At 38.4% G+C, this 21,875-nt stretch overlaps 2 protein-coding genes across 2 annotated transcripts; one reads left to right on the top strand and one right to left on the bottom strand.

Moving 5' to 3' along the window:
* Positions 1–3,353: 3,353 nt before the first annotated feature.
* On the top strand, positions 3,354–5,075 carry LOC108764285 (uncharacterized). The gene is made up of 2 exons (XM_018512435.1): positions 3,354–3,725; positions 4,276–5,075. The coding sequence occupies exons 1-2, from the start codon at positions 3,681–3,683 to the stop codon at positions 4,528–4,530; spliced, it is 300 nt and encodes a 99-aa protein (XP_018367937.1). The 5' UTR covers positions 3,354–3,680; the 3' UTR covers positions 4,531–5,075.
* Positions 5,076–12,983: 7,908 nt separating this feature from the next.
* Hey (Hairy/E(spl)-related with YRPW motif) lies at positions 12,984–18,935 on the bottom strand. The gene is given in 4 exon segments (XM_018512436.1): positions 12,984–13,434; positions 17,444–17,658; positions 18,226–18,312; positions 18,314–18,935. Coding segments are annotated over 4 exon segments (1,224 nt in total). The 5' UTR covers positions 18,826–18,935; the 3' UTR covers positions 12,984–13,024.
* Positions 18,936–21,875: the final 2,940 nt, after the last annotated feature.

Genomic DNA, 21,875 nt, shown 5'->3' with positions numbered 1-21,875 from the left:
CATATTTGTATGGGTACATGTGGTAGTGCACGTGCGTACACGTGCACGCGTACGCACGCGCACATGCCGACTCGTGCTTTGTCCTTACTCTTTACACGTACTACACGCGCGTTTACGCAGCACAGGTGCGTAAATCGGAACTATTCGATAAGTAATTCATAAACAACGATAAATAATATCTACGGACAAACGAAAATTAATTAACTCTGTGCGCTTAATTGGAATAATATTGAACTTTGAACCTAGATTTCTGATGTCGTCAAGTCACATTTTCTCAGATTTAATGTTACGTAATCGCTCGGGAAAAAATGTTTTATATATAATTATGTATAATAATATGTGTAAAACATGTCTATTTATATACAATTATATGTATAAAATATTATATATAGTTTTATATAATTTTATATAAAACATTTTTTCCCGGGCGTACTGAGTTTGTAAATATTTTTTCGACGTCGCTGTGTTGACAGAAAATTTCAAATTTGGTCAAAATTAACAACTTTCAGCAGAGGATTTTTTAATTCTGAGTTTAAACAACGTTTTAATTAAGACTTCTGTTGAATTATTATTATACAAAGTGTGACGTCAGAAGCAAAAATATACAATATAAATTCTTGCAAAATATGTTAATTTAAAAATATGTTTAACACAATATATCTACTTACAATTGATATAATTGTTTTATAAAATATATCGAAAACTCTTTTTTTGTTTCGCTCCTATAACAATTGAGTGAGCTCTCTCAACTTAAGTTATTAATGTTAAGTTATTAATGAATTATTAATGTATTTTTTTAGATCAGCCAATCATCAGATCTTAGATCTAGAAGAATACACAAATAGCAGCGAACTCTCATTTAAGTGTTAAATTTGCTCCAAAGAAACGAATTGAATATTAATAAATAAATATGCATGAATGTGAATTTGTTTATGACTATGATAAACTATCAAGTTAACATAGAAATTAACATACAAATAAACATATAACATTAATTTTCCCCGAAACGAGAAAATAATTTTCGGTATATTTTATGTCCATTCATCGACTGCAAATGTTGCTTTATTGAAGAATAATTTTATTCAAATATAATTTGCAAGAATTGTTATTGTGTATTTTTCGCGTCTGACGTCACACTCTAAGATAGTAGTGATGAGTAGACTGCGGAACTTTATGCAAAATACTTAACTGAATATTAACTATCGGACAGTTTTAGCCGTCAATCGTTGTTCGTTAAAGAGTTATTAAAAGGTGAAGTAAAAAAATTGAGATTGCCATCTGTAAATTTACAAAATTGCAAAATATGCATTTTATGCAAAACATTCAGTTAAGTATTTTACATAAAGTTCCGCAGTCTAGTGATGAGTGAAGAGGAGCCTTAATGAGTATTTATAACTTTGCTTACTTTTCATGTATAATATTTTCAATTATGTGTATTCAATTACATTATTCAACCCAATTTTTTTTCGAAATGTTACTTTTCTCCGAATTGTATATCATAGTCATGTCTCAAAGATTTTTTTGCACTAAACAAGCGGTTGACTGAATTTTTTGCATAGCACGTCAGAATTTTGAATAAATTGAGATAAAATTGACAAAAAATGACGTTTTCCTAACGTGCTATGCAAAAAATTCTATCAACGGCATCGTATTTTTCACGAAAAACTCTTCTGGAAATGTACCATGATATTTTGACAAAAAAGTGATTTTTTACCAAATAATATTTTAAAATGTGTTCTTTAAAACTATGTTGTTGTCACGAGTTTTCAAAATTCAAACGCTACACTCACAGTACTAATTTTTTATTTGTGTTACTTTTCTACGAACGTGATACATGCTGATGTAAGATAAATTATAATACGATATAAATATTGAGATACCATCATCTAAAATGATTGCTACTTGAATTGAGGATGAATTAATCGTTCAGAATCGTGATCTAATAAAATTATCACTTATATCAGCGTTTCGTCAATCAGCGATTGCCTCTCGCGATAGTTTTTCTCATTCAATCACTCGTGCATTAATCCAATTCGTTCTTATTCTCGCCTCTATTCCCCACGGACCATTGAGCACTCGTTCTGTCCCATCGCACAGTGCATTGCAGCGAGGACTCGCACGCACGCGTATTCCTTATCGAATTGTGCATTGATTAATCGGTACCTCGCATTCTCTGGTTACGGACAGATGGAACCGTTTTGGTTTTCTTATTTGTTACATGTACTTATATTTTAAGAATGTATCAAGTGTGTAATCTCTCCAAAAAATTATTTGAATTAAAAATTTACATTTTCTGTATAAAAATAAATATTAAATACATATGAAACAATAAAGTTAATGTTAAATCATTTCATAGTTTAAATAAAAAATATCTTATTTTATCTTTATTTTTTTTAAAGCGTGTCTATAATTATTAAAATACTTTTTATTTAAATTCTAAATCGGCGCTTATCTTTTTTGTATTACTTTTAAATACAATATAAAAAAAGTTGTAATTTTTTAATTTGGTTAAAAACTATGCATGTAATATATTCTTAAATATAATACCGGTACAAATACAATACTTTATCATAATATTTTATAAAATATTCATATTTTATCATTATAGTACATATTTTTGTAAACGTTATGAGAAATATTAGAGAAATGTAACATTATAAATTATATTCAATTTTTGATTAATTGATTAATTTTGTATTAATATAATTAGTTAAGGGAAATTAGGGGATGAAAGAAAGAAATCAAGCGATTGTTTGAAGGAACAAGAGAAATGTTAGCTTGGTCAAAAAATGATAAAAACTGCGTTATAATTGATTGTGAGTGTATATCACATTATCACAATTACGAGTGGCCTACATTTCTACGACGAATCCTCGTTTGCATTTATGGCAAACTTTATTTATTATAATTTATGCCACAACGAATATATGTGAGTAATACTGTCGCTTTAGGAGAAATGAGTTTAAACCTGAACTCTAACATTTCCTGTGAAAAAGAAAAACGAAAAAAAGTTACGATGAGAAGGATTTAGAAATAAAATTAAAGTGCGACAAAATGAGAATTAATCTCTCTTTCCCAAGCGAGAAATTCTCTATCATGTTAATAAGCAGTTCATGCAGTATATAGAATCAGGCACGAATTGCGAAATGTCAGATAAGCAGAAGTTTATCCGTCGCATTTAAGACCGTCAATTAAAATCAATCTAAGTTGGAAGGGTGATTCGCCACCGCGGAATGGAAATTACTGTTGCGTCAAGCTGGGCGTAATTACCGGTCGCTCATTAGTTCCCATCTCCGCGAGGGTTAAGTGCCTGGAGCACGCCACTCCGGAAGTCTTCCCCGTGATCACGACGAGGGGGTTGCGACGTGAGAGATGCCGCGGTCTCGGGTGGCTCGGGGATGATCGTGTGAGATCGGAGCATGGGACGTCGGTCGGGGTCATAAATGGGGAGGCGCGGCGTTCCGGAGCGGTATTTCGTCGCGTGACGCCGTTGCGTTCGCATCGATCCGCAACGACGGCGCGAACGTAGGCGGACCGTAAGGGCGCGGATAAGAGAGGCGCGCATACGAGCCGAAAATCAATCCCGGCGCGTATTCAGATTCTCGCGCCCGCGGCGCCGAAGAACGATCGGCGAAGAGGGTTATTTCCTTACGAGACGAGGGTGACCACGATCGGCCGCGATGCTGAAGAAATTCCTCGGCAAGTCCGGCCGCAGGATCCTGCGGGTAAGTGATGGTCCCCGTTTTTTTAACGAGACGGACGACTGACTTCTTCGGTGTATTGCTCGGTTCCCCGATCGCTGCATGTTTCGTGGTGCGACCTAATTTTCGCCCCGTAAGTGCGGCAATTGTGGAATCCAAATCCATCGTACCGGTCTTCGCTCGACGAATCACTCCGGTGGTCCGGTTTGCTTTGCTTCAGGTAGCTTGAACGCCGAGTCTTATTTAACCCACCCTCGTGTTGTTCCATGTGAGATTTTAGCGGCACACACGTTGTGAAAGATTAAATCACACGTTGCTGTTTACGTCATTCCGCCTAGGCGTGAAATTTCCCCGCGTGACGGTCAATTATTACGGATCGATGTCCTTAAGTGTTGTGACGTGTTAATGGATAACTCTATCGTGTAACTAGCTTTATTAGCCATGTAACTCGTGACGACCTTTTTCGCGACAGGGTGCACTTTCCTTTTCTCTCTCTCTCTCTCTCTCTCTCTCTCGTTTTCTTTTTCTTTTCGCTCGTTATTCATCAGAGCGACCTACGCTTCCTCTTTTGTAGGCAATCAAGAAGCTGTCCACCAGAAGCCGCAAGGCCAAAAGGTCGCATAATCCCAGCTCCTGGCACACGGCCATCCCGGACCTCGAAACGACCTCGCTCTCGTGGTCCCTGCCGTCCCTGGACGCCAAAAGTATCGATACGTACATGACGTACGTGGCCGAGAACCAGGAGGACTGCACGTCGAACTGTTGCTGCTGCGACGAGTACGAGGAGAACCAGAGGAACGAGAACAGGGAGAACGAGATGATAATCTAACGTCCGTGCCGCTAGGCGACACGGACCGGCGCCCTGCTTCTCCCCTCCCCGGCTCGTTTGCCTCGCGATCGAATTCGCCGGCGATCATCCCCGAGAGGGTGGAAATGAATCGCACTCGCGCCGCTCGATACGAATATTTAACCCTTAACTGGTGAGTACTAGTACTCGTCCGGCATTTTTTTTCTTCCTTTTTTTTTCAAAGAGCCTCGCGATGATTAGTGCAATAGCCATACCAAAGAGAATATTTATCGAAAACCTGTAACTGGTTAAGGGTTAATCACGATCCCTCCGTAATCCGTGCCACTCACAACACACACAACACACACACACCGCATACACCACACATGAACATACAGAAAGAACGGTTTTGTTGAAGTACGTAAAAATTTAGCTAGACACGAATCTGAAAATAATTTTGTTGGTCTATCAAAATAATTACGTAAAATACTCAAGCTAGTTGCTAGGGTGTCAAAACTGGTTAAGGGTTAATCACGATCCCTCCGTAATCCGTGCCACTCAACACACATACATATACACACACCATACACGACATACAGAAAGAACGGTTTTGTTGAAGTATGTAAAAATTTAGCTAGACTGCACGAATCTGAAAATAATTTTGTTGGTCTATCAAAATAATTACGTAAAACACTCAAGCTGATTGCTAGATTGTTAAAACTTTTTGTAGCATTGATTATCATGTTTGCCCATAGATTTATTCCATCAATTTTGCACCATCATTTGCAACGTACCAGTAATATTTCAGTAACTTCACGTTTCGACAATATTGTAATAATATTATAACATTCCTAATAGTACACTTTATCCGGGATACATCCTGGGGATGTTCAAAGGATATACGAATATCTTCAGGACGTCCTCTAGGAATCTGTGCTGTTTGATTGAAGCGTCGTTCTGTATGGAGAAATTCCATAATTATTTTAATGAAAATTTCCATAATTATTTTAATGGTCCAACTAAATTATTTTAAAATTTTTAGATTTATTTTTAGATCTATCTAAATTTTTAGATATTTTAGCAAACTCGTCCATGTATGTACAAGTGCATACGCACGCAACACAGACATACGGGCGCTTTTACGCGCTCCTTTATTTTTCGATAGATACATGTCGCACGTCGAAAAGATGAAAAATGCTCTGTGGCTGGACCTCGGATTATATTATAGCCGTATATCTCGATCGATTCCCTCGGCGTATCATCGAGAGATAGGAACGCAGTGAAGAGACAACGTTTTATTTCCGGTTAGTCTTCCAGTTCTAGATTTATTTTCTAGCGCCGACTTGTATTTTTCAGCGATCTCATTTAACGCCATAATTTTATAGAACAGACGTATCCTACGTACTTATTTATTACCGCAAATCTGTTACCTGATAAAATAGCCTTGATTACGAGCGCAGTCATACATTGACAATTAAGTTGGTCCACTTGACGATCCAGTTCTGGCACTAATGGTGGATCTTTTTTCGTTTTTCTTTTGTCGTTTCTCACACTTAGAAAAAAAATAGTGATGACAACTATAAAGTATAAAGATGGCAATTATACAAATTTTATACAGGGTGAAGACAAACCTATAATACAATTGAATGGGGTGATTTCTTGTACAAAAATATTTTTTTTTTATTATTTTTCAACATAGTCTCCTTTTAAAAAGTTACTGATTTATCAAACTATCTGCGCATAATTATCGCAACTATGAAATAATTTATTCAATTACGTGTGTTAATTTATTCAATTATGTACATTAATTCCACATATAAAATTTGTACAGTTGTCATCTTTATAGTTGCCACCACTATGTTTTTCTATAAGTACGTCGCGCAAGTGAGGAAAGGAGCAGCGCGACGCTCCGCCCGTCATCATCTCTTTCGACATAGAGAATAGCAATATGTGACGTAGTACAAAAAAATATATATCGCCTAGCGTGTATCGACAACCATTCGCGCGCGGGAATGACGTCCAAAATAGAGATACAATTAGGACTTTTCCATCCGCGCGGTTTTATCATATCGGGTCTAACTCGTGGATCACTATTTTGCAATATACTGTTTTCGGTGTCACGAACTGTTTTTTAGACAATTAATTATTTATTCTCGCGGCTCTCTCGCGAGTCCCCTTCGCGTCCTAGACACGTAAATCCACGGGACCTTGTCCAGATAATTTAATGGATCAATTCTAAGTAGAATCGTAAAATTCAAAACTTGTTCTCGTAAGACTTGTAAGAACTTATAATTGATGTTATTTTATACATATGTATCCTAAAATCGATCATTCATAAATATTTACGATTTAATTTTTCTCATAAATCTTACGGCCAGCAGGAAGCTATAAATTGCTGTAATATTGCATAAAGTTATAAGCACTTGTAAGTTCTTACCTACAAGTCTTAAGAGTTTTCTGGAATAAGCCATTAAGCCTAAGCTTCAAGTTTTAAGTCTTAAAGAATTAATCAATCATAGTCGACTATTTTTTGCACAGTTTTTGACTGTGAATAGTTAATTTCTTAAGACTTGAAGTTTAGGTGATGGCTTATTGTAGAAAGCCTATTATGAGAATATGTTATGAGCCTCACGATTCCGTTTAGAAATAATCTGTAATTCTCTAAGTAATTGTAAACCCCAAAGGAGAGAAACTTCAGGGGACGTTAGACTATAGTGATTAGAGTAACACGAGATTTAGAATAACGAGAAAAATTAAAACTATTTACTTCTTCACTTAAACTATGCACTGACGCATGTCTTTCTGCGGCACCCGCGGTTGTATTATACGTATCGACGAATCAAAATGTAAGACATTTATCGATCAATCTTGGGCAGAACGCTCTGATTGTACTCCCGTTATTTATCAGGGATATAAAGATTTCTAAGGCGCAGTTCTCCGAACTCCTAAACTCGATGTCGTCGTCACTTTTACGCTGTATAATCGTCCTAGGTGTTCAATATTTCGCGCGGTCAAGGTGCATCCGTTAGATTAGTTAGTCGATACATTCGACCCTCGATACAGGCAAATCAGATTTTAATTCCCAGGACAAGAGCACACGATATATGAAGTGTCGGCCGACTGTTGTGTCATTTATGAAAAGTTCATGGTAATGTATGTAACATTACCACACAATGTGCCATACAATGTCCATACAACGTACACGTGTAAAAGGTAAAGATATCTTTTAGAACATACATGTCTAAAAGATATCTAAAAAGCATCGTAAAGACAACTCCTAGACATTGCATGTCGTCTGGACATTACATGCACATAGATATAACACAATTTTAATTAATGCTAATTATCTAAATGGTTTGGAGAATTAAAAATTAAACAAGTAACAAAAAAGGACAGCCTAAAAAGGCGTAATGATAGTGCTTATCAAGACAAAATATATCACTAAATTACAATTTTTAATTTCTTCCAAATGTTTAAACAATTTTAATTTAGGAAAAAAAAAGTTTAAGCCTGTTTTTATCCATACTCCAAGACTAAACTTCTTGCACAGTTTATCTTTTGTCTTTTTCTTTCCAATGTGAAAAGAAAAAAGAAAGAACCATATAAATTCAGTCTTGGGGTATGGAAAAAGAATAGGTTTTTTGTCTATCATGTGCTCTTGTCCTAAAAGAGGACCATATCTCTACAAGCCATTTTTGTATTTCGCAAACCAACTTATGTAAAACAAATAGTTCTTTCGTAAGACTCATTTTGAATTTACCTTTCGCCAAGTTCGAGGGTATTTACATGCAATAAGTCGCACCGGCCTGACTCACTCGAACCGAGTTCTTCTATTTCCGATTGTTTCCGGCACCTTTGCTCAAAGCGCGCAAAATCAATCTTCACTAAAAAGTAGCAAGATACATTTTCATTCTTCCTACGGGTGTTGATTTATTGTAAGAAGACAAAAAAAGAAGAAGAAGAAAAAGAAGAAGAGCTTTAATGACTTATATCTATGTATAGATGCAGAATTTATATATATATAAAAGAGGAATTATATAAATATAGATGTATAATATGGATGATGCGTGTTGATATACTTTATCGTCTCGATAAGGCTGTGACTTTGTAAAGAGGATGTGAGTATCGTAAATAAAATGGTTTTATTGACGAACCCGGACGTGTTCCCATGACCCCCTGTCATCATATGAGTTTTATTGATCGCGCGACGTGTTTAAGAGATATACATAACGGCCGTGCTACAAAACGTATCGCAGGTATTCAGAAGTCCTTCGTTTGAATTGGTAATGATATCGATCGCGCGATTTTCTCATTACGGCGCGCAGCGCGGCGTAACGATCATTCTGGAGAAATATATAATAAGAGTTATAGTCCCTCGCGAACAGCCAGCTATAGCTTTGCCTTTATAATTTTGCGTGTTTGCAAACCCTCCTATACAGCACAGAAGCGTGTAGCAACATTACTGCAACGTTTGCAATGTTACTGCAATATTATTGGAACGTTGCAATGTTGCTACAATATTATTGGGACATTGCAATGTTGCTACAATATTATTGGAACGTTGCAATGTTGCTACAATATTGCTGAAACGATCTGCGCTGTATGGCGGTCTATACGACAATATAATCTATACTTATAACATGGAGCTTGATAACGATTTTTGCGATATCTATTTATGCGTCGATTTCAAAGATACGTTTTCTTTTGATATCGGTTGCAATGCGAAGCCTTCCTTATATTCCTTTTAAAATTGTAAGTTTTTGTTTAAAGTCAAGAGCTACCTTAGAAGATCCTCTTAAAAAGATCCTCTTGAGATTTTTCTATGAAGATTTCTAGAGACTTATTTAAAAATCAATGATATGACGAGTCTCAAGAGAAACTTGACGCAATATGGTTTCCTAAATATACTACTTTATATAAGTAGCCAATTGACAAAAATTGTTATTTCTTGAAATGTTTTTTGGTGACAGCGCGCACGAAAAAACTTATATATATGTTTTTCATTTAAGCTATCAATAAAAGCTTTTTTAAAAAATTAAGAAAAAAATCATTGTTTTAGATAACGAAACGTATATAATATGACAAGAGAAATACAATTTGTTTATTAAAATAGAATGCATTTGCAGCTGGACAAAGGATCCTGACTGATTTTGGCACAAATTGTTTGCCATTTTTATTAAATATGACTGATGGACTTTTAACTGCATTCGCAACAGTATAGGGATTTGAGAATTTAATTTCTTTTGTAATTAGACCCACTTTCCTCTCTAGATTTTATAGGGTTTCTAAATACTTTATCACATTTTTAAAACGTTTAATTCGTAAACAAAGGGTTAAGGAATGCAAGAGTTCCAATATTTAGTTTTTTTACAATTTCGAATATAGCTTTTACATATCGACTCATATAAAGATACCTGGATCGAATAACCCTAATTTATTTTATTAAAAAAAAATTCTTTTTATGGGAGTATTGAAATGCACTAACAATAAAAATAAAATCTTTATTAGTGAGCCTTATTTAGTGCTGGGCTTCATTCGGCTCAGATACTTTACTAGTATTATTTATCTCACTTTTTTTCGTGCTCTTACCTAGTATCAATCGCAGTATCAGTAATTTCAATGTAGGTCGAACAGTTCGCACCACTGACTCGGAAAACAACCTTTCCGTTTTACGTTATTCTGATGAGCGGCGTCAAGTTTTGACAGGAGACCACGTGGGCGCGTTTCGCGCAATTATGCGCGCGTGCGACTGAAGGAGGATCGCGCGTAACGAGCACGCTCCGCACAATGGGTCGCACGTGGCCACGCAATATCAGTAATTCCCGAAAATTAGGTTTTGTCGACGCTGTCTCGAGCGAAGAGCGCGCGAGAACAAAAAAGTAGCCGTGGCTAATTATCGGGCCGGTTTATTAAAAAAAAAATGGCAAGAAAGAAGAAAAAAAAGATGCGCGGGCGCACACGCGAATTGTGTCGCGAAGCTAATGACTCGCAAAACTGGTTTGCGAATATAATGCGAACGGGAAGGGTCGTAAGCCCCGCATTGTTCTATCCGAGAATATTCTGCGTCTGCAATAGAGTTTTGCATGAGAAAAGGAGTAGAGCGACAGCGTTTTCTCTTCCTCTTCCCCGAACGCGTAAATTCTAGCTCGCAATTTTCTGTCAGTTTTCGCGAGGCACGGCTGCGTAGAATACACAAAAGCCCGCTCGTTTGTCACGTATGACAAGGTGATGCAAAATGAAGTAATTGCACCGAATATGGCCTAGGACTCACGGTCTACTTGCTGTTTGTATGGTAGTGTTTTATGTGTGTGTGTGTGTGTGTGTGTGTGTGTGTGTGTGTGTGTGTGTGTGTGTGCACGAATAATTAAATCTTCACTGCAGCCATAAAAGTGTTGAAAATATATCGAATAAAATATTGATAATATTTTATACTTTCAATTAAAATATCTTAAAATATTTCATAATTCACGTATACGAAAAATTTGAGAAAAATGTAAATTTTCTCGGTATATATTTCTCTAAAAACTGTTCCAATTCATATAAAAAATCTGAGAAATTTTCTAAAAAGTTATAAATTCTATAAAATTATATAGAAGTTCTGTGAAAAATTTACAAGTTTATATAGAAATCGCGAAAAATTCTAAAACCTGCGGCAAACGATATATTTTTGCTGCTGAATTGTTTGCAAGTTTAGTAAATTATTAAAAATTCTGCGTGGTGCAATTCTAACAATTTATTAAAATAATTTCTGTAACAAAAAAGAGAAAATTTCTCTGATAAAATAAAATAATCGCAATCAGATGTTTTTTCCAAGATGACCGCTACTGATGGTTTCGTCGCACTATAAATTCGGTCAATTCAGATATCCGTATTTCAGACCGGAATAATCGTAAACAGATTTTGTAATAGAATGTGTAAACATCTTCGATGGACAGTATCGAGTTTTACCAGATTTAAGTTACCAGATTTTGTGAATGATTGATGAGGACGTAGCTGCCGGATTCAATTTACTCTGCTTCTCCAGGAACACTACCCAATTTCGGTTATCTAACAAGAACACCAGATTCGAGGTCACATAGTTTCCTACGATTCGCGTATATTTCGATTAACGCCACGGTTCTTGGAAACGCGTTATTGATTGAACTCTGTTGGAGGAAAGTGCAAAGGGGGAAATTACATGCGACAAGATTCTATTTGTATTCTTCGTGTTATCACTTTATTACAAAATTGTATTGCAAAATACTTGGATTTCTCTCACACGTATATACTGAAATGCGTAATGGCACGTTGCGAATGCGTATAACGACCGTTCCTTTTTCTTTTATCTTCTTTTTTATTGGTGCTGAACTTTAAACGCTCGCGCAATCATTTATCGCTTTGTGACGAGCGCGAACGAGACAAACGGCGATACCATAAAAATATCGGTGCAGCCGATTACGAGATATTTGATAAAATTACGAATTCTTATTATTTACAAAAACGTATGTACAATTTATATATACAAATTTTTCTTTATCAATAAATATCTTTTTTTCAGTTAGGTACCCGCATGACTATCATTATCTCACTCATTGAAAATATATTGATATATAGATTTGATCGTTGTGGAAGTTCCTGAGATATGTTCGAAGTGTCAAAACATTGTACAAAATGTATATTATATGTACACAAAAAAAAACGGCAAAATTCGCCGCTCACGTTAGTCTTGTTTCATGCTGCTATAATATTCGCTAATTGTAAACATTGCAAATCGTATACTTTACTATTAACAAATCCTCGAAAAAATAAACAATTGACTTATTAACATGAGCGTGAATACATCACCTGTAATTAAGTCTTATATAAATGAATAATTGACAAAAGAGCGGTATAATTTACATCTTCCTCTGTGATGCTCGATATATAGGATGATCCTTAAATATTCTAAAAAATTTTAAGAGGCAATTACTCACGTTAATTTAAGACGAAAACCATATATCCGAAAAATGGCTTATTTTTAAAGATATAAAAATCGAACAGTATTAAAATCGAAGGAAAAATCTCGTTTAAAAAAAAAATTCGAAAATCATTCGAGTTATTAAAATGTTATAAAACTTTGTGTATATTTCAAAAATATGGAGGTTCATCTTTTGTGACTAATATTATATTTCTATTCAAATCAGAGGCGGATCCAAGAATAAGTGTATCTTTGAAACTAAGTCATTTTGGTCACGTAATCTGAAAATCTTTTAGAATATTTAAAAACCACCCTGTCTTCAGGTCCAGGCAGGACAAAAAGTCATGACATCAAAATATGGCTTCAAAATGATTATTAAAATTCACTTTTCGATTAGTCATGATTCATTCTAATATCATTTTGATATTATCGTAATATGTTGACCTGCTTGGAAACCACTTACGTTTCGTATATCTCATATCATATATAAAACTTTATAAGAGGAAAAGAAAAGTAGCGAAATCATATTAAAACGATATTTTTTCGGATTACACCGCTCTTGCGCCAAACCTTCATCGATTGCGAATCAAGGGTTCACGGTCAGTACGCCAATTCCGCGCCCCAGGGTCGGTAAGGCTTTCCGTGCTGCTGCTGGGGATACTGTCCGGGATACTGGCCCCAGCCGAGGGTGCCGCCGCCCAAAAGCGGCGGCATGGCACCCGGACCAGGCGGCATTCCGGCGGAGACCGTGCTCGGCGGTGGTTCGTAGCTGCTGGCAGTGGAGGTGGACGTCAATGTCGTGGGAGCCGAAGGCACCGCCGAGGGTACGGCCGACGGCGGATGCTCTCGATGGAAGCTCTGCAGGTGCGACAGCAGACGCAGTCGAAGGGGATCTCTCTCGTCCAGGCCCTCCATAGTCACCAGGTAGCGACCGACCTCGGCGGCGCATTCGCCCCAGCCTACTGCGTGGTAATCCATAGCCAGCTTCGTGCTATCGTAGCCCTCTGGTCCTGTAATTGCAATTTGCATTGTGATTATGACGACAATCTCGATTATCGTTCAGCGCGATAAACTAATAATAATAGTATTATGATGATAATAATAATATGATGTTAATATATTAATAAACCAATAATAATACAGCCCCTTAGCTATAAATATAAAGCACCCTCAATTTATTGCGTTTTGTTGGAAAAGGCGATAATAAAAGTCAAAGAAAAACTAATTAAATATTAAAGCTATTATATTATAGAAGTAAATATTATTTTCAACAAAACTGTACTTTTAATTTTTTATGCATTTCTTGTTATAAGATATAGAATGCTTACGTCAACTTTTGGAAGTGCTTTATATTTATGATTAAGATCGTATAATGCGATATTAATAAAATCGTAGTCCTTAATTTCATACATATATTCGAAGATTTTAAAATGCACGATAAAGAAAGTCTTCTCGAATTTATAATGATCTCTATATATATTTGTAAGGAGAAGCGATGCTGATAACTATTAATTAGAAGAAACTCTGAACGAGACGGAAGTTGGTTTAACTTAAAGTTAAATTAGATCTTAACTCGTTATCGAATACTTCGGGGAAGCGTAAATATGGAGACAAAGTAGAAATTAAAGAATTTTTAATACGATATTTTTAATAGTGTACGTAGATATGAAAATGCATTGAAAACTTGAATTTCTCCACATCGTTTCGCTATACAATTATTTAAGACGCCAATGTTGCAGTTCATTTCCTGGGAATATTATTCCCCGACGAAGATGCCGTGTTAAAGAAAGCAGGTGTCAAAAGATGATATCGCCGGTTTTTCCGGCGCTTTCCTCGAATCACGTTCCGGCCGGCTCGCAGATTGACAACGTGGAAGTGCATCTGCGGACGGCGAGAGATCCTTTGTGCACTTTTGGTTTTCGCGGCGCAACAATAGTCCGGGGCGTACGTGCACCGAGGCGAGATGGGCGCCTTGGCTTTAGTAGCAGGCGGCTCATTGTGTATAATGTGGAATGGGACAGGTAGCGTGGGAATCGTTTAGACCCCCATAGGTCGGCCTCGCGGGCCACATCCGAGATACGCACGCATACTACGAACGAAGTGGAGTGTCCTACGTTGTTATGCAAGTTCTCAGACCGCCCTGTGCAAACATCACTTATACGAAAGAAAGGCTACTGCGTATCGTACAAGCTCTCGTTCGTCAAATCATTGCGCGATCGATCTTTCCTAAAGCCTCGATAAGTGGCCTCGAAACTTCGGAAACGAAGTTATATAAACGGGACATGTCCGGGGCTTGCTTTACATTAAAAAAGAAATAAGGGTGTGTGAAACATCAAAGAATGTCAAACTCGGAATATTAAACTTGATAAAACTTTTTCAAACCAGATCAAACTTTTTTAAACTGGATAAAACTTTGTCAAATCAAATAAAACTTTTTTTTATTACTATAGGGAAATGTAATGTCTCCATTCCTATCGATGTAGTACTTTAATCTCGGTTTAATTTACTCTTTCTCTTTTTCTAATCCTTAAATTTCCGTCTGCAATGTGGAATTTTTTAGCACAAGCAAAATTTCGCTCTCAAATTTCCTCATTTTTATTCAAATTTCAATTCTTAATAAATAAAGATTTTAATATTTTAGTTAGGAAACTATTCGATAATGTGATATATAGAGGTGTTGAAAAGAATTTGTTCATATTTTTTGAAAGACTAGAATAATAATAAAACTTAATTGGACGAAAAATCCAGAAAAATCCAGAAAAATAAAGGAAATAAAAATATATGATAGCAGATAAAGGGTTAAAAAAGAATAAAATAAATTAAACCAAAATTAAAGTTAATCTATATTAAAAACAGATACAGAAAAATGCATTATTTGATAAGATATTACTTAATCTGCAATTGACAAAAGGTTGTACGTAAAACAACGAGGCAATCGCTATCGAAACATAATTCCCGAATGTATATATAAGTGCTCCTATCGTTCTCGCCAATCAGAATGCCGCGATGGTTTTATTTGGCGATATTAAATTTAATATCGCTCACTTTTGGGGACGGGTCGCGCCCCTCGCACGCATTTACAAATAAGGAGGCCATTGCGAGCGCTCGCGCACACGCACTCGCACGCATGCAAACGCACGCGTGGTGGTGCGGTGCGTGTCCGTGCACGCTTATGCGTAGCTAGCTGGTTTCCCACAGGGTTCGACATCTGCCCCAGGCCCGATCCGTCGAGCGCCTCCCTCGCGAGGGGTGCCGCGCGGGACACCTCATCCCCGGGCCCGCCGCGCCGCCACCAATCGTGGGAACACCACTTCCAGAGAGTCGTTGACTTCCTGTGCTTCCCACAGGATCTACGCGCCCGGTCCAGCACCTGCTCACGTGGATCCCGTTTATGTTCGAGCTCCTTTGCGGCCTTCATAGGAAACCATATGCCATTACGATTTTCTTGCGATTTTCTCCACGACGACGTATTTTTCGAAAAGATTTACTATGAACTAATCGCTCATTGACGAAAAGAAAACAAGAAATAAAAGAAAGAGAAAGAGAATTGTAAATAAAAAAATTTATATTATATAGTGAAAATAAATGTAGGTAATAATATTGCTAAATATAAGTGAAGCAGTATTTGAAGTTTATAATAAAAATTTTCCCCGAGAATATTTTTTAATTAATTTTCAAGTTGATTAAATTATCTACTTTTCCCTGCTATTTTTGTAATAAAAAATAATTATGGTGATAAAATGAGATAGGTATATTTATACCACTCGTATAAAAGTATTGAAAAATTACAAAAGAATGGCTATAATATATAAAATCATAGAAACCTTGCGAAATACTAATCTTGGAAATCTCGTTTACGAATCTACTGGTAATCGCTCTTCCGATCAATCTGCTTAATAAGGAAACGCAGAGACGGCAGATGGGCATTCGGTTACGCAGTTACAGTTAGCGCTGTTCGCTCTTACGGCCAACAGGTGTCTTCCGGTGGAAAATAAAGGGCTGAAAACACCGACAGAAAGACGTAATAATGACGGAAGAATCAAATTGATGCGAGTGTGTGAGCAGTCGAATCGTGAGATCACTAATGATGGGCTTGAGGAATCTCAAGCGGAGAAAAGAGGTGTCTTATTGATCCAGGAGGATCATCTTCGAGTTCCGCTATGCGTTGCAACGGGAAAGAGGGCGTTTCTTCCGGATTCAGGGATCTTATTACTCAACACCGTTATATCTTTCGATATGCACTTCCGTTACGTAACTTCCTGCGGAAAGCGATAAACCTCGAACGATTCTTGGATTGCTCAGCGTCGTTAATACGAATTAGTTAAATCAAAACTGATTTTCTCCCATTGTTTGACGAATATCGGTCTAATTAATTTTTATTTTTTTCTATTTCTTAGAACTAGAAAAGAATAAAAAATAAATTAAGCTGATGGATTAATCTACATTAACAGGAATGGATATAAAGTCCATCAAATTAAACTGTTCTTAATTACTAAAACTTTTTTGTCCTGAATTATAGAATCTTTGTTCTAAAAGATTAACGTTCGTTTTCATTAGATTAACTTTAATCAATTGTTTCTTCAAATTAATTAAACAAATTCAAAGCTTAAATAAAATAAAATAAAACCAAATTAAATTGTGTAAAATAAAACAAAAAATTGTGCTAGAATAAGACAGGATAAGATGTTATTACTCATTATATTTGAGTTTTCTACATAATTACTTTGATAGTCCAACAAAATTATTTAAACCTGTATCTATCTAAATTTTTAATTACTTCAGCAAAATATTGTACTTTCTATGTAAGAATTAAAAAAAGATGAAGAGAGTAAGTTGAACCGAGATGAAAGTTGACCTCCAATGATGGAAACGGGCTGAGAAATAAAAATAACACCTGGCGGTGCCAAGAGTAATATTAGACGAACGAGATTTGCAGGCTTCGCGGTGGAACGACTTAATTTAAACGACAAACTCGAGTTGCACGGAGGCGAGAGGGTTGAAAAAGATGCACGATCTTACCCTTGCTGCGAAGCGTGCGCAGATGCTCGACGGTAAGCTGCAGAATCTCGGCCTTCTCCAGCTTTCCGCTGTGAGGATCCCTCGCCGCCGCCGGGACCAATCTCCTTAGCTCGCCGAGAGACGCGTTAATCCTGTCGCGCCGCTTCTTCTCGATCATCCCCCTCCTGCGTTTCCGCGACGCGTGCTGGCATGAGTCTCCACCGGGCGAGTTGCATCTGCAAAGAAAATTTCGAGGGAAGGGTTGAGAAACAGCGTTAAGACAATTCTGTCTGTCTGTCTGTCTGCCTGTCTGTGGTCTTCCTTTGTTCTGGACTTTTGCGACTGGGAGGGCGAGAGGACGTTGTTTTAATTGTACATTGTTGATCTACCTCGCGGAACGCTCGACAACTCGCTCATTAATTTCGACCATGCTAAAACAATACCGTCCTGATTGCGATTTTATCGCGAAACAAAGAGGCGCAATATGTCGCGTCGGCGAGCGACCGACTATCTGATTGTTTCAACGAGTATATTAAAGAATGTTTTAATTATTTTAATTAAGAATATTTTAGATGTAGATTCAATTTTGGTAGAAACTAGAAATATCTATTCAATTCTGCCGAGCAAGACAGACTTTCTTCTTTCAGAAAGAGGATCTAAACTTTAGAAACTATATTATAATATGAATTGAACTGGACTGCTTTAATTCTTGTGTATACGATTTGTTTATACGAAAAATCTTTTTCGCCTTTTGTATTAAATAACGCTGAAGAAAGGAGAGGTAAAAAAATATATATACGTACGGCTCTTTGCCGCTCTCCTCCGAGAATACGTCGTCGCAGTCTGAATCGCTCATGGTCCTCTTCAGATTCCTCTGCTGATGTCCTCGCCTGCTGTTGCTGCTGCTGCTGCTGCTGCTGCTGTTGTTGTTGCTGACTGTTATCTTGACTTCTCAATTCCGTTTCAATCTTCAGTTCTAAGAACTCGTGATTAGAGCGCAACTCCGGCATCTCTGGTCTCATGCTTGATATATCCTGATGCCGGACGTCCTGGTGCCTGGACAGCTCCTGATGCCTCTGCATCTCCGTCGAATGTCGCAGGTCTGGCCGCTGCATCTCGTGTCGCAGTTCCTGACTCCTGAGGTCACCTGGACCAGTCGCGATAGTGTGTCGCAGATCGCCGTGGGTGGCGGGAGGACGCATGTCATGATGGTGACGCATATCTGGGTGCTGCGGCGTCGGCTGATACGGCGGATGATGCGGCGGTGGCGGGTAACCCCAATGGTGACCCGACGGCGGCGCCGGCAGCGTCGACAGGTGACCTGGCGCGACCGCGCCGGAAGTGATCTCGGAGGACAGCAGGGTGCTGTTGTCGTCGGAGCGCGCGACCACCACCCGCCACATGTTGCGCCCGAGAGAGGTAGAGGAAGTTAGAGAGAAGGTCGGACTGGAGGATCGATGTGATCGATGAACAGCCCCGTGTAAGGACACGAAGGTGTGCTTAGTCGATTGACTTCGCTACCGTCTAATGCGATGTGTCGATGCCATAACGATGCACGGACGAGGTGTCATTGCAGCCGCAATGCAGTCGATGGAGAATGATTGTCAGCAGACTGCGATAAGCATCGGCCGTGCTCTAATCGGCTTTTAGCTGGCGAAGGAAATCGCGATCGAGCAATCAACTAATAACTGGAGCGCACGGACGACACTGCTGTCATCAAATGAGCATGATATATAGCTCTTCTTGTTTCTTTTCATGAGCGTATGATTTTCTCGGGAGAAGTAGCCTCATCTATTTGATTGATATCTATCTAAAGTCTGATCACTGTCCTTATAAAAAATCGGTGGAGTTTCTTCAGCGATTAAAAGTCATTCTATCTTCACCAAGTATCTATGATTAATCTACAGGTTCCATCAAGTAATTATGATTAAAAAATGAAGATCAGAATCTTTGCAGGGCCCGCGAAATCCTTGACAAAATTTCCGATGTCTTTATTATTGTTGATGTAGCACTTTGTGTTCCTTTTCATGGACGTACAATTTTCTCGAGAGAAGTATTCTCATCTATTCGATCGATGCTTGTCTATCACTGTAGATCTGTAGAACTTGTTAGACAATTAAAAGTCTAAGCTTGAAATCTTTGCAGGACCCACAAAAATCCCTGATATCTCTTGTTGTAGATTGTGCGATAATAGCACCACGAATTAAAAAAAAGAATAGCAAAACTCGCGTGGTAGGATTTTCAAATCCCCGAAAAAGAAAATCCGGAAGTCCGAAGTTGAGACAATTTCTTCACGGATGAAAGAAGGTCGCGCGACTTCCAAGTTCCTCGGTGACGTTTCGTGACACTCGCGCGGACGGAATCTTGCGGAAGGTCAGGGCCACGCGGCGGGATGTGGTTTCCGGACAGCGAAAGGAGCACTCGGGTTCTTCGGCGCACTTGTCTCACGCTGGTGTGGCGGGAGTTTATCAGCGCCCACGTGCCGCGGCTACCCGCGACGTCGTTCGCGGTCGCGTGCGTGCTCGTGGAGGAAGAAGCGCGACTGGCGATCGGACGCACTCTCGGCCGGTGCCGTTGCTACCGCTGCTGCTGCAGACTGCTACTGCTGCTGCAGGATGTGCGTGTGCACTGGTCGCGTGGCGGCCGACGTATGTCGTGTGCGGGAGGACGCAGGGACGACACACGACCGCGTGGTGTATCGGCGATCCTGGTGGGGATGATCGGAGGTGTGCACCCTCGGGATGGAGAGAGTGGGGCACCGGAGGGGCCCCGCGAGGTGAAAAGCACCCCGCACACGGCGTACAAGAGAGAGCGAGACAGGGTTGTCGTCGAAGGGGGAACGCAAATCGAGAGGGGCGATTTTCGTGGGAACGTCTGCGGCGACTTGTGTACGAGAGTGCGTGCGTGCGTGCATGCGTGTGTGCGTGTGTGCGGACCCTTGATTGTGCGACTACCGGCTGGATCCTGCGCTGCACTCGGTCAAGGAGATCGAGGAGGAAGCGATCTTCTCGACACTCCGGCTGTCAGCGGATGTGCGAGAAGAAAGAGACCGGAAACGGTCCTTTTTCCAGTCTAGGGTGAATTCCCATCGAAATTCGTTTGAATAATCGTTTGAGGATTATTGTTTCCCGATGCTATAATTTTCTTTAAGGGCTTATCATCTATGTCTTCTAGAAAGCGCGCAATATCTTTAACTTGACGGTTCTATCGTCATTGAGAAAGTTTATATAAAATGTTATTCTGTTAGTCTTTATTATGTCAGATCATTTTTAAATGAGTTTATCAAACTGTAAATTTCCAAAAATATACATCTTTATAAAAATCCAATTGAATTATACTGACAGATAATGATTAACTTATTTTGAGTACTAAAAGCACTGAACAACAGCATTTCTTAATACTGAAAATAAGTACACTGAAAAAAGAATACTAAATTTTAAAAGAATGCTAAATATTTGTTCGAATATATTTATAAATGTAAACATATATATTCATTCGGTACAAAAATCATTAATTTGATTCAACTATCATTTTTTATTAAGTAAATATTTATTTAATATAAGTAAATGTTTACTTAGTATTTATAAAGAAATGTGTATTAATATTCAGTACATCTTTCTTCAATATAATTAGTCACTACTTTTCAGTATTAAATTAACAGATTATTCATCGAAATTTCGATTCTACGATTTCATTCACATCGAAATATTTTATCATTCTTAACTCTTATCGTACCATCTACAATTTGGTGCCTCATCCATACCATCAAGGGTGACTTTAAATCTCTTCGTTTTTTCATCTCTTCAAAATAATTCAAAAAATCTCTAAAAATTCACCAACATACTTTCAACTTTCTAGAATAAATATTGACTCTTTATTTTGGAAAATAATAAAATGTAGTATAATTTATAATTACCGAAAGACTCAAAGAAACTTGCACGAACAGGAATCGCTCAGTCACTAGTTACCCATATTAGTACGGTAAGGGTTAAATTCTTATAATACCTCTGCATATGGAGATGAGAACTGTGTTTTTATTTGCACGAGAGAGAGAGAGAGAGAGAGAGAGAGAGAGAGAGAGAGAACGAGTAATAAAATCGAGTAAGACAATCAGCCGGATGCCTTCTTTCAATTTCTCGAAAAGATAGCCGCGCGATACTATGAAATCACTCCGGTGCCACCCTCGCGTGGGTCAACCCCCCGTCTGCGTTCGCACGCTTGTGCGTACGTCGCGGAGACGTTCACGCGTGTCGGGAGTGCGGAGGGGGACATTCGCGAGAGAGAGATAGAGAGAGGGGGAGGGGGGAAGGGTGGAGGAGGGGGACTGCGATCACGATAAAGTTCACACAGGAATCGTACGCGGCACGCGCTCGCATGATTATCGGCGCCTGGGAACGGAGCTGACTAATCGTATCGTTAACTTTTCAGCGGGGATCGACCGGACCGATTACGC

The sequence above is a fragment of the Trachymyrmex cornetzi genome, unplaced genomic scaffold, assembly GCF_001594075.2.
Source record: "Trachymyrmex cornetzi isolate Tcor2-1 unplaced genomic scaffold, Tcor1.1 scaffold41, whole genome shotgun sequence".
NCBI classification, from domain to species: domain Eukaryota; kingdom Metazoa; phylum Arthropoda; class Insecta; order Hymenoptera; family Formicidae; genus Trachymyrmex; species Trachymyrmex cornetzi.
The sequence above is the reverse complement of the archived record's forward strand: the minus strand, read 5'-3'. Positions and strand labels throughout refer to the sequence as shown.